General features: G+C 46.4%; 1 protein-coding gene across 1 annotated transcript in view; it reads right to left on the minus strand.

Moving 5' to 3' along the window:
- ST8SIA6 (ST8 alpha-N-acetyl-neuraminide alpha-2,8-sialyltransferase 6) overlaps positions 1 to 12,531 on the minus strand; it is a 43,893-nt gene extending 31,362 nt beyond the window's left edge. The window contains exons 1-3 of the mRNA XM_081882621.1: positions 12,324 to 12,531; positions 11,950 to 12,060; positions 959 to 1,057 (exon numbers count right to left, since the gene is read on the minus strand). Of these exons, the coding sequence (XP_081738747.1) occupies positions 959 to 1,057; positions 11,950 to 12,060; positions 12,324 to 12,418 (305 nt within the window). The 5' untranslated portion in view covers positions 12,419 to 12,531. The remainder of the gene's footprint in view (positions 1 to 958; positions 1,058 to 11,949; positions 12,061 to 12,323) is intronic.
- Positions 12,532 to 13,225: the final 694 nt, after the last annotated feature.

The raw sequence follows: 13,225 nt of genomic DNA on the forward strand, positions 1-13,225 counted from the left end.
AGAGGGATAAGATGTGAAGCATCAACCCTTGTACCTGACCAGCGGTATTATGCTCCTAGATTGCCAGGGTCCCATTGATAGGTGCTGGTGGGTTGGCTGGCAAAGTCATTTAAATAATGCAGTCCAGAGAGAAAAGAAATCCTGACAACACATTGCTGAGGAACACAAAAACAGCATCGAATTTGAAAAAGGAACAGAGAAGTTTTTTACTTTCTCGTTGAGGTCTTGTACATAGCAGGGAGACATTCAACCAAACATACAGAGGAAATGCTCCCTCAGAATCACACTGCCAATAATGTCACACGCTACCTCAACAAATATCATTCCACTCTGCCTTGTTGCTTAAACAACACCCCCCCCAAACTTGTTTAACTGACATATTGATAGCAGAACTAACTGTTAATTTACAAGCAGCACGATTCCTGCTGTTGCACTTCCAACAGAAATTAGATGGCAGTAGCTGCCAATTATCTTTCCCACAATTCCGCAGGGTGATACTATATTGAGGGCATTGTGGGGGAATTTTAATGGTGGCTAGACCCAATCTCCCAGTTGCCCAGGACAAGCATCAGCAGTGGGCCTTGGGAGGTGCCCCAAGATGTCAATTATATAAATGCTTGGAACCTGGGATTCTACCTGTGCCTGTTTTATGTGTACTTCAGGCTCCAGTTCAAGTTTTTCATTCCATCTTTTGTCACTGGCCTGAGGGACTCAGGTTTGGAGATTATGGATTCCAGGTCTAGATTCAGGTCTGGCCACTCTGCACTTTGATCTGCAACCTCAGTCAGTCTTGTAACTCATTTCTTTACAACGCGACTCCACTATAACCCTGGTTTTGCATTGAGCATCTCACCCTTGGAACTACTGCCAACACACATTTGGGTAACCTGGTTTGTGTTTAGCAGCTGTATTTGGATGTAAACCAACTGAATTTAAGAACAGAAGCAGACCTCCCTACCTTTTTTTCTTGATAGATGAAGACCAATTGTTGTTCCACAACTCTTTGCATTTTGAGGCTTGCTCAGACTTCTGAATTCCAGTCTGATTGGGAGCCGTTCTGTTAACATAAAAGGGAAAATCAGTCTTTGAAAGAATAAAAATGGTCTTGGCAGCAGCTGCACAATGGATGGCTGTGAAGCAAAGATAAGCAGCAGCAGCAGCTCCAGCTTGTGAGGGGAGAAAACTCAGGATGGCAAAGTCTGTTTCACTCTCATTCTATGGTTTCTGTCCAGAAGTGGGCTGCTCTGAGTTGCCTCCAGAAGCATATTTTATTATAAAGAGGTGAGTTTTGCTTGCATTGTTCGGTGTGTTGTGTTGATTTTGATGTAAATCAGAAATGTGATATCTATCTATCTATCATCTATCTATCATCTATCTATCTATCTATCTATCTATCTATCTATCTATCTATCTATCTATCATCTATCTATATCTATCATCTAACCACACACAGCTTCAACATAATTGCATTTCAGAAAGGCGCATCTATTTTAACAATAAACATTAATGGCATTTACAAAGACCCAAGATGCTCATTTCAAATATGAATGTGCATTTCAAATAGCATCATTATAGCTGTATTTGTTACCTTTGCCTTTCTTCCATGATTGAACTCAAGGCCACCTTTTGTTTGTATCATGTTGAGACTCTGTGCTGCTTCACTTCTGCAGTGTTACTGCTGTGTGTGCTCTTAAGACAGGGGTGGGGAACTTTTAGCCCTTCAGGTGGCCAGGGATGATGGGAGGTGTAGTCCAACAGCATTCAGAGGACCAAAGGCTTCCACCCACTGCTTTAAACCTACTTTCTAGGCCTTGACTTCAGGCAACCACCTCAACATGGCATGAAATGCTCCACACAGAAAATTTAATTTGCCTGCATTCTCTTCAGATATTAGGGCTGTGCACCAGATTCAGCCACAACCCAAAACATGCAGTCCAAAATATCTGAAGGCCACCAAGTTGGCAAATGTTCTCCTAGACATCCCACCCATGCCCACCCCTGGCCCTACTCCCCTTTTACTCTAAATCACCTCTGTTCATCTTAATCCCCTTAATAAATTCATGGTTCTGTCAGGTGGGTGGAGATTTCAGGATCAGAATTCCTCTCCCCCTTCAACCTTAGTTCTGCCTTCAGAAGGAGACCGCTGTTCATTCCCCTGGCAATGATGTCTCCAAATACATAGCTTTCATCTTCACAGTAGGAATGAATGACGGGCACACAACAATACAAGAGAAAATAGAGTGCCGCACTAAAAATAAAAGTGGTATTGAAAACTGGCTCTGAGATACACACACAACCATAAAAATCAAACACTGAGTTTATCTCTGAATGTATCTCTATTAAATAGCTTTAATGGGACAGTGCAAAAGCAGACCAAGTCAACATGCAAGAATGCAAATTGCTTATGAACAGCACGAGTTCACAGCTATCCCAGCATGAGGTTGTGCAAGAATTGCAAATGTGTTATGCTGTCATGATAAACAGGTGTGCCCGCTCAAATATTTTGGAGGAGAGTGTAAAGCCGAAAAGGGACTGAAGCAAAGAAGCTCCATCTTCCACAGCCAACGGGCCTCAGAGTGTCCTAAGAGTGGTGACAGGCTTTAAATAAAATCCATAATTACTTATACTGTAGAAGAAAAGCAAATAGTCCAGTGTCACTCAGCTTAGTTCTACTCCAGTCTCCAGGCCACCTATCATTTTGCTCTTGTTCTTCAGGTTTTTGAGATCCAGGAGCCATTTGTGACATTTTGTCAAGTCAAGTTTAGTAAATTTGTGAGGTCCATGCCTTTACACAAAATACCATAAAACATTATGAAAAGATAAACAATAAAATTATAAAAATAAGCTAAAATTCAAGCCTGACATTTTGTGCTTGGGAAACACACAACATGGATCTCGCTTTCAGTTTCCTTCTGAGTGCATGGGAGTGCAAATGACTGCCACCTCTAGGGGGGAAAATGAAAGCTAATAACATGAAAAACGAGCTCTGTGTGCTGCAGTTCCTCTGCGGTAGCCAATGATTCCCAAAAGCTGGGTAATATTATATTTCCTGGTCCAATGCTTTCTTACCCAATCACAATATAATCTCCAGTTTTCAAAGGTTGGGTGACTTTGACCTTTTCTGCATATTAGCATTCCCTTCTGTCTTAGCCTTGACTCTCATACTGCCTAAAACTCATTACTTCTAGTCATCTTAGCTTCTGGATTTCAAGTGGGAAGTCAAAAACTGTGCCAGCTCACAATACATGCTCTTTATATTTGCACTCTTTCCCCTCTCCTTTCAAAAACTATTGGAAAGAGCTGATAGATTCCCTGATTGCTGGCTACAATTCTCCATCTGGACTCAACACTTGTCTCAAGTGCCTGGCACTATCTTGGCACATGGGCAGCTGGATCTTGGCATACGGACTGGATAGACACCCACATAGTTACCCCAACTATGATCCTTCTTCCCCAAATCCAGGATTCACTTGCTATTACAGCCGGGGGGGGGGAGTGTTGTTTAGCCTGAGGGACACATTCCCTTCTGTGTAACCCTCCTGGGGCCACATGGCAATGGAGGGCAGGCTCAGAGGCATAGTTGTCAACGTTTCCCATTTTTTAAGGGAAATTCCCATATTCCAAATAGGATCCCTTGCAAGAAAAGAGAAACGTTGACAGCTATGCCCAGAGGGGAAATGGGTGGAAGAATGGAAGTTATCATACCTTTGTTGCTATGGTTCCAAGGGGGTTGCTCGAGAGCAAGCAGGCAAATGCCTCCCTGCTTGGCTGTGACGTCTTGCTTTTGATGCCAAAATAAACTTTATCTGTCCAGAGCGCCACTCTCCCATGGCTGGCTCATTCACTGGCAGAATCCGTGAGTGGGCGGTCCTTAAACCTTCCCCAGCAGAGTAGTTTCTTGACGCCCAGTCTGTACCTCCCCTCTTGGCACAAAAGCTTACTGCGCAGGGAGGGCGTGGGTAACGGAGGACCTCTCTCCTCCCCGCTTTGCCCAGGCAAGGTGTCCTGGCACCGCCTCACCTCCCCGAGCCCTGAAGCTCCTCTCTACTGGAGGCGTGGTTACTCTCCTCCACTGAGGAGGAGCTGCTTCCCACGATCTTTGGGGGCTCTCTGTATTCCATCCGGCTTTTCCCCTCTCCCCCCTGAGCTGGTGGCAGTTCCCTGACATTTGTATTTAGGCTAGTTTCTGCACATACAACTGTGCACATATCACCCATCCCAGACAAACAAGGGGCATTAACTAAAGTTCAAGGACTCATTCCAACCATGGGAAAACACTCAAGATGGGTTAAAAGTAGAGCCAATGAGGAGTGTGGTCTGGGAAGAGGCCTGGGGGCCAGGTAAAAAGAACTGGAGGGCTTCATTTGGCCACTGGCCTGAGGCTTCCTACCCCCATATTACAGTTTGGACACTCCCCAAATTGACAAAATATGTATAAATTTTGAAAATACCCTACCATGTTCTTCTATTTCTAACACTGCTATTCATTCTTCATTCTCTCCCATTTTTATTAAGTCAGCTACTCTATGGCCATTATAAACCAATTGTTGTTCCCCAATAGGATACATGCTTTTAACTTCTTAAGTATTCTGCCACTAATTTTGTCGAATTAGATAATGAGACTGCATTGCTGTTTTAGGGTTCATGACACTTTGATTAATAAGGTAATATGCAATCTAAATGCTCGGTGAAATGGACTGTAAAATCTTAAACGGCAGAAGTAACAAATTGTCTTCCGACATTAATCATGGTGACTGTGTAAGACACTCTCTTCCCACTCTCCCCCCCTTCCCCCAATGGAATTGTCACTAATGTTTTAGGCCAATGAAAGGTTGCTGAAGCCAGACATCAGCGGCAGGCATCTGCTTCCCACGCCCCATGGCTGGCTCAAGACATTTTGCTTTCTGATGCAAAGATCAATATGGAACTCTTAGGAATGTAGGAAGCTTCTCAATATTGAGTCAGACCATTGAATTGAACCTGGGACTTTTGCATGCAAAGAAGATGCCCTACCATTGAACTCCACTCCTTCCATCACAGTCCATGTATAGAAGCCAACTGCATTGGCAGTTGAATCTGTCTTTGACATTGGCAATGGTGGAACATCTGAGGATGGCAGGCTAGTAAGCCTAGTGACTCATTCAGATCTGCCTTCCAACATGTTGCTCCTACACACCCCACCCAGCAACTACTGCCTGTGGTGGTTGCCTCATTCTTCCTAATAGTATGGACAGCCCCAAGCAAGATCAAACCTTCAAACTATTTAAGCCACTGGAATGGGAATTAATAAGCATATTTAGCATTCTGAATTCCAGTTTCTGCAGAAAATCCAGAAAAATCTCAGGACATTTTAAACAAAGCCAAGCTGGTTTGGGACAGCAGAAAGTGCTTCCCCGCTCCTCCCCACAAAGCCAATAAAATTCATTTGGCACCTAAGGCAGAAAATCCCACAAGTATCTCTCCACGTTCCCGGTCAGTCAAAATACAGACACAATCAATTAAGTAACTAACAGTTTGCTGCCAGTTCATGGCACTCAAAATCGGTGCCTGAGGCAGGTGTCTGATTCTGCCTAATGGCAGGACTGGCCCTGCCTGTCCCATAAACTTATCAGCATGGCATATTTGCCATAAGCAAAGGCCCCTGTGCATTAACCAAAGTTCAAGGACTGATTCCAGCCATGGGAAAAGAAGAGACTGACCCTTGGGAAATGCTGTGGTGAGGATCATCAACAAGTCATCCTCCTCTAAGGCAGGGGTGGACAACTGACAGCATGTGCCCAAAAGTCTTGGAAACAGCAGTGCCATCAGGGCCAGACTCTGAGACAGAGGTCCAGGGCCCCACACAGCAGCAGCAGGAAGGCCCCTCAAATGCAACAGCGGCAGGGCTGGATGACCACATTTCAAAGGAAAGTAATTATCCCCTAAAAGAGAGAGCCTTTGTAAGGCCATTAACTCAAGAATCTAAAATTACTGAACTATGCCATTGCTTGGTAATAAGGTGATGTCCACAGAGACTATAAAGTGAAGCAAGGAAGCCTCAGGGCTGTGATCTCCTTCCTCTTCAAGCACCAAGCTTATTTTCTTCTATAACTCAGGTGCAGAAAGATTACATGAGCAAGCTCAGTGAAAAGAGAGCCTAATCAAATCAGAACTCTGCCTGGAGGGGCAAGAACACTACTGAATGCTGAATTCAATTGATAGCTACTCTGGTTTCAGCAGCTGGTGAGAATGGGATGATGTCCTCTTCCCCAGAACCCCTCACTCAGGTTAAGAACGGACCTCCAGAATGAACCCAAAGTACCACTGTATACAGTGTTTTCCGGGGGAAAGCAGTGAGACAAAAGGAAGACCTCTCAAGCCCGTGCTTAGGAATCATGGGACAAGTGTAGATGAGCCCCAAGCTCTGCTCTGAAATAAACTCACTCCTGCCCATGCTCAGGGCTCCTGCTGTGGTTCGCAGGGGCCTTCTGGCCAGCCAGGAGCCAAAGCATGGATCTGCTGACTAAGAGTCAGGACCATGGATAGCTCACTGTGCATTCAAGATCAGGGCACACAGCAGGCCTCACAGATTTGCTAGACCTGTCAGAAGCCACCTGCAGATCTATGTGGTCCTGCACAGCAAGCTCTGCTTCCTCCAAGCTGGATGGGGTGTGTGGGGTGTGGATTGCTTGGGCTTAAAGGGGTTGCACCTTATTCCAAAGGTATGTGCTCCAGAAAAGCTGAGGTGCCTTTTGTTCTCAGATCCAGGGAGTGCTTTTTGAACATGCAAGAGACAGGGTGGAAGATGCGGCCTATGCAGCTAGATTGGGGGAAAGAGGAGCAGAGAGGTAGCAGCTGTGGAGCCTTAAGATCATGCAGAGTAACGTACAGGGCTGTGCTGGGATGGAATTTGGCACGAAGAAGCCAACCCCCAAGCTCACCCACAACACAGCCTGAGGTGGAACACTGACTTGAGATAGTTGATCACATTGACAAACTTCATTTCCATAATGGGCTCCACAGATTCTTCAAGAGTATTTCTGCGTTTGGAAGACAAGCATGGTCCCTGCTAAGTTCCACCTCTCCTGCGCTTGTCAGGGGTAGAGATGTCATTCAGGAAGAAAAGAGGAATGGGGGTTATTTTCTGCCCCTTTAGCAGAAGAGATGTATGACTGACAGAAGAGATGTATGACTGACAGAAGAGATGTATGACCGGCAGCAAGTGAAGCTGAACATACCCCTCGTCCACACCATATATTTTAAGTGCTATGATACCACTTTATACAACCATGGTTCCTGTCCCCAAAGAATTCTGGGAGCTGCAGATTGTGAAGGGTGCTGAGAGTTGTTAAGAGACCGCTGTGCCCCTCTGAGAATGACAATTCCTAGAGTTCCCTGTGAGGATTGACTGTGAAACCATTCTGAGACTTGTAGCCCTGGGAGGGGAACGGGGTGGGGGGGTGGGTCTCTTAACTCTCAGCCCTTTTTTAAAAAACTGCAGCTCCTAGAACTCTTTGGGAGAGCCATGACTGTTTAAAGTGGTATCATAGTGCTTTAAATGCAGCGTGTGAATGTGGCCATAATCACCTATTTATTCCTGTTAAAGGGACAGCTGTAGAAGGGAGAGTTCAGAAGTCCACACCCCTGCAGGAGAAATGTGGGGATAGCTGGCCGATGCTTTCTGGCATATCAGTTCTGCCAGGTGCACCCCAGAAAGGCTATTTCATAATGTGTCTTAAAGACATAGTCTGGGAGGAAATAAGAATGTTAATGATGGCAGTCAATTTAGCACAGCTGCCAGGCTTGCTGAGCAATGTATATTGCAGTCCATTACTTATGTGCTAAGTAACTATTCCCATTCTTTGTAATAACTATTTTACCCTCAGGGGTACAACATTCTGACAGAAGAAAGAACATAGAGGTCTCTGTAGCACGGTTAATAATTAATTACATTTAGTTAATTATTTCACAGCCTATCCAAAAGGGTCTGTTGTTGTAGACAGGAGCCATGAAAAAAATAACAATCACATAAGCACACACCACCCCTGTTTCTTGTGTCCACGCACAAGCCAGGTCATTGTGTGAGCTGCTGTGATGTCATAGAATGTTTATAAGCACTCTAAGCTCTATAGGCAAATTCTGTCATTGTGGAAGGTCAGATATCAGGGCAGGGGCTGTGTGGGAGGTGTGGTGTCAGTTTTGGAGAAAACCCTTCTTGCCTGGCCAAGTGCCTGGAGAGGTTGTGTGGTATAGAGGAGCTGTCGAGCAAGAAAGTAGAAACAAAATAATAAAATTGGGCAGAAGTGGGCATAGAGGATATGGAGATATAGATAAACGGGGTGTAGAGGAATGAGATGAAGAGATAGTCAGGAGACAGGATGGAGAAGGGAAGAGACAGCTCACACAGGACCTAGAAATAGGAGTGGCAGCATGCTGCTGAGTAGACAACTGGTGGAAAGAATTTCACACGATCACTTTTCTGGAAGTGCAATAGCAGAGATATTTCTATTTGGATCTCAAGGGTTAATTCTGTTAATGTTAAAGTCAACTAGCCAAGAGGTGGGTGGGTGGAGGTATTGCTTAGCAACCAGAGTGGCATGCTCTTTAACAACAACAACAACAACAATTTTATTATTTATACGCCACCCATTTGGCTGGGTCACTGAGATGGCAAATGTCCTGAGAGTGTTTTCCTCTGTATATTTGGTTGAACAAAACAAGGACTGAACCCCTCTGTTCCTTTCTCTTCAAATTATGCACCATTTCCCTCAGTTTTCCTCAATAAAGTGTTACAAAGATTCTTTTTTCACTGGACTCCATCTGCATTACTTAAGTGACTTTGCTAACACTTCTACAATAATCAGCCATAATTTTTAGCCAAATAATTCCAATGCATTATATCGATGTAATGTTTCATCCCTGGAAACAGGTGCTTTCCCCTCTTTATTAGTCAGTTAATCTCTCTTGCCTGACTGCTGCTCCTACAACATGCACATTACAAACTTTAATGGAAACTGACAGGAGAGTCAAGAATGTTTGGGGGGAAACTGTAAGAGGCACCACATCTGTTTGTGTGTCCTGCAGTTCAGCACCTGGCATCCTGGTAGGGAAAGGCTTACCAGGAAAGGCTTTTGTTGTTGCATTGCTACTCCTGTGGTTGCTTTTTTTGTGTGCAAAGTATTTTCTTATCTTTCCTTCCACACAATTAAACACTAGATGTAAGCAAACAAAAGGAACTCTTTAAAAAGCCATTGGGAAATTTATATAAGTGGATTGACAATTATTGCCCCTGGAGGTGTCCCCAGTGTTCTACAGAAGTGCAGCAAATGTTGAACATTCAATCACAGAATGAAATAAATATTGTCCGTCCTTCACTGCTTTTGAACCCTAAAGTAATTTGAAATTACAGGAGTCACAAAAGGCCAAAGAGACAGGAAAACATTCTATTTTACTGTAAAAGAGTTTTGACAAAGAAAATGGATGTTCTGTGCCATGGCTTAAAAAGAAGACGGAAAAAAGAAAGAAATCACTGCTTGGCTTAACTTGGCAAATCCTTTATTAATTGTAATGGAATAAGACTTGTAAGGCCTCCGTTTATACCTTTAATCAGCATCAAAATCTAGGTGGGAAGGCTTATTCGATATTGGAAGTGCTGTAGAAGCAAGCGCTCTAGTAATAGAAAAATGCCAGTCGAATGCTGGGGGGAAATACTTGCAAAAGGCACAAATCAGCTGAGGAACTAGCTACATAAGAAGAATGAGTCTCTCTCCCGGGAGACTTAAAACCAATGCAGAGCAGCCTATAATGTCAGGTTGAGGAGAATCCTGTCACATATGGAATTGAACACCAGAGTGACGTAGTGGTTAGGGTGTTGGATTAGGAGCTGGGAGGCCTGGGTTCAAATTCCCGACTCAGTCATGAAGCTCACTGAGTGACCTTGGACCAGCCACCATCTCTCAACACCCAAGGTTGTGCGATAAAATGGGATGTGGGGGAGCCATCAACACCAACTTGAGCTCCTTGGAGGAAAAGAGGTATGTAAATATGGAGAGAAAGCCCCCAACCCACCCAAAATACAGGGGAAGAATAACCTGTAGACCTGCCTGAGAATCAGAATTTGTTGCTAGCGTCAGAAAAGGGATTCAGATCTTCTGGGTGTGGAGTCTGAACCTGCTGCTGAACCCACCCAAAGGCAATAACTCCCCTTTAAAGCCCTGATCAAAATGTTAGTAGGCATAGTGTGAGCTCATCCATCAGTGTTGTAATGCAAGGCTCCAAACCAGATAACCCACCCCTTACATTCTGTTTAGCCCTCACTTAAGGGATGGAGTTTGCATGGTGATCAGCTCCAAGCTCAATAGAATTAACACTGGTCAGTTCCCTGGCTGTATTGATCTTGCCTATCTTGCCTACTGTCCATGCACTGGTAACCTCCAGGCTGGATTACTGCAATGTGTTCTATGCAGGGCTACCCTTGAGGTTGATCTGGATTCTGGAAGCTGCAACTGATGCAAAATGCAGTGACTCAACCGCTCATTACCTCTATTGCTGGAGAAAGTGCACTGGCTGCCAATCGGCTACTAGGCTATGTTCAAGGTATTGGCTTTGGTGGGTAAAACCATATATACAGCTTGGGAGCAGTTGACCTGAAAGATTGTCTCACCCCTTATAAACACAAATGATCACAGTACTCTGAAGCATCTTCTCAAAAAGTCCATTCCAGGCAATACAGCATTTTGTTGCTATATGAACTACATGAATCTCAAGGCAATTTACAATCCTACAACAAAAGCTACTAGGTTTAAAAACAGTAGAAGCAAACAATGGAAACAGAGACCCAAAAGAAACCTTATCAATCCCATACAGCTGAAAAGATTGCCGACACAAGAATGTTCTCAATCTGAATTCTCTCTTCATGCAAAACTTTTTCAGAATCTTCCACTTAAACCTGAACCTAACTGGCTATTTACAGTACAATCATATACATGTCTACTCAGAAGTAAGACTTCTTGGTTAAATGGGATTGGGAGGCTGGTATAGAACTGAAGTCACAAACTGCTGGGATTCTAAAAGCAGGCGGGGGCTGGACCTGAGAACTCTCCAAAGGTCAAATTGTGTGAAACTGTTCATCTTACTCTGGTGACACTTCCCATTTCTGCAAGTTTTCACACCAAATCTTAAAACTATTTTTGTTTTTTATGCCGTGGGAGTTTAATGAGTGGGTTGAGACGACAAGAAACTTCTCAAGAAAAAAAATACTGTGGTCTCGTGGATCACAGCTGAAGTGTTTGAAAGAGAAACACCTGAGCTTGAGGGTGGTGAGTCACAGCAGAAAGGACTGAAGCGAAGCGAAGATGATGGATAAAGTAAGAAAGAAAGAATAAAGAAAACAAAAGTGGGGGTAGAATATCTTCAAAGCTGGAGATGGCTCCTCTGCTAACCTAAATGGGAAATAATTCTGATTTCATTTTTTCCTGGAAAGGAATCTGGTTTCCACCACCAGTTACAAATTTTGAAATGAACAAATGATTCCTTGTGCTGCTTCAGTTGCAATATATCATTAACACTTTAAAATGCAATTTTAAAAATAACTGATATAATACAGGTATAAGATAATCTACCGCCAAGCTTTTCACCGCTGTTGGTGAAGCCAAAAGGCACGTTACAAGAACAATGTTTTGTGGAAAAAAGAAAAGAAAAAGTAAGGTCACCGTATGTTGACCCCTGAAAGTTGGGATCTCGAAGTGAGAGCAGGACAATCAGGGACCAACCACAATATCAGGAACTCGTGGGTGTTTTCAAGATGATCGGCCCTTCTTGGAACACCGCTGGTCCACAATCCAGATGTTCGCGGCTGCCTTTCTCACGCTGGACCAGCGCAACTCTCCCTTCTCGGTCCAACCCAACACGGAGGCGAGAAAAGGCGTTTCAACAACAACAACAACAACAACACGAGCTCAGCCTTTTTACCTGTTGGTGGCCAACGGAGGCTCCAGCTTGGCAGGTGCCGACGGCGCCCGGAGAGATCGCATCACCCTGGGGGTGCCCCTCGTCGTCGCCCTGACCTCCTTCTCAAAGCCCCTGGCAAGCAAGCGAGACAAACCCAAGTTGGCCAGCCGAGAGCATTAAGTGGCGCGAGGAAGGAGCCCAGTCCAGCCACAGCAAAGACCGGGGCACCTTCGTGCACCGCCCCCCCCCCGCAAAAAAACGCGCGCCCCCTGCCTTGGGGAAGCCTCCCTCGTGCAGGGAAGCTGGAGCTGGCCTCTCTCCCGACCGTGACTGCATCCCCGCCGAGTGGGATCCCGCCACCCCCAGCAGCCCCCCAGGCAAGACCCCTCCAGTACCTCGCGCCGCCGGAGCCATCGGCGGAGAGCCACCCGAGGCACAGGCAGAGGAGCAGGCTGCCCAACAGAGCCGCCAGGGCAAGGACCGCCCGCATCGCCGCCGCCGTGGGGAGGAGAGCTGCCTGCCTGCCTGCCTGCCTGCCTGCCTGCCGCGGGATCCGGCCGCCGTCGCCGCTGCCCCCGCCCGCCTCCCACTGCAGCGAAGGCGACCCCGTCGGGCAGAGCAGGGGCGGCGGCGAGCGGCAGAGCAGGGGTGGCGCTGCTCGGCTCTCGCCCCGCCCCTCGCTCGCTCCCGCCCCCCGACGCCGCTCTGGCTCCGCCCCCCTCCGGCTCCTGGCGGATCCGCTTCGCCTCCTGCAAGGTCTGGCTGGAGAGACGAGCTGCCGCCGGAGGGGCCTCAGCTCATCCCAGCCCCTCGGCAGCCCTAGCTAGTCGCTCAAACTCTCGCTGGCTCGTGTCTCACAGAGGCAGGAGGAGAGATCCGGAGAGAAGGGATGGGGAAGTTGGGGGGGGGGGGTCGGGGAGATCTGTGTCTTGGGAAGATCGGGGCGGGCGAGCTCTCCTAGCCACAAGACCCGGGTTCATTGGAAACGGCAAAGGCTGCCTCTGAGCATGTGCAGAGAGTCAGCGGAGGGCCAGAGGTAGACGGGAACTCAGCTAATGAAGGAAGAGGCAGGATGGAGATCAGGCTCGTAGCCCAGGCGGAGGGCTAGCCTACCATCCCCCCCCCGCTGTGGGCGGCTGCCATGAGCCGTCGCGGCCACCCCTCTAAAGTTACCACTAGCAGAAGAAGCGCGGGGGGGGGATTGCTGCCATAAATCTGCATCTTCCTCCAGCCCCCCCCCCCCAGCAAATCGCAGCCTAGGAGGATTGGGGAAATGACAAAGTGGGGAATAGGAGCC

This window comes from Podarcis melisellensis (genome assembly GCF_964234715.1).
Source record: "Podarcis melisellensis genome assembly, chromosome: 12".
Classification (NCBI taxonomy): domain Eukaryota; kingdom Metazoa; phylum Chordata; class Lepidosauria; order Squamata; family Lacertidae; genus Podarcis; species Podarcis melisellensis.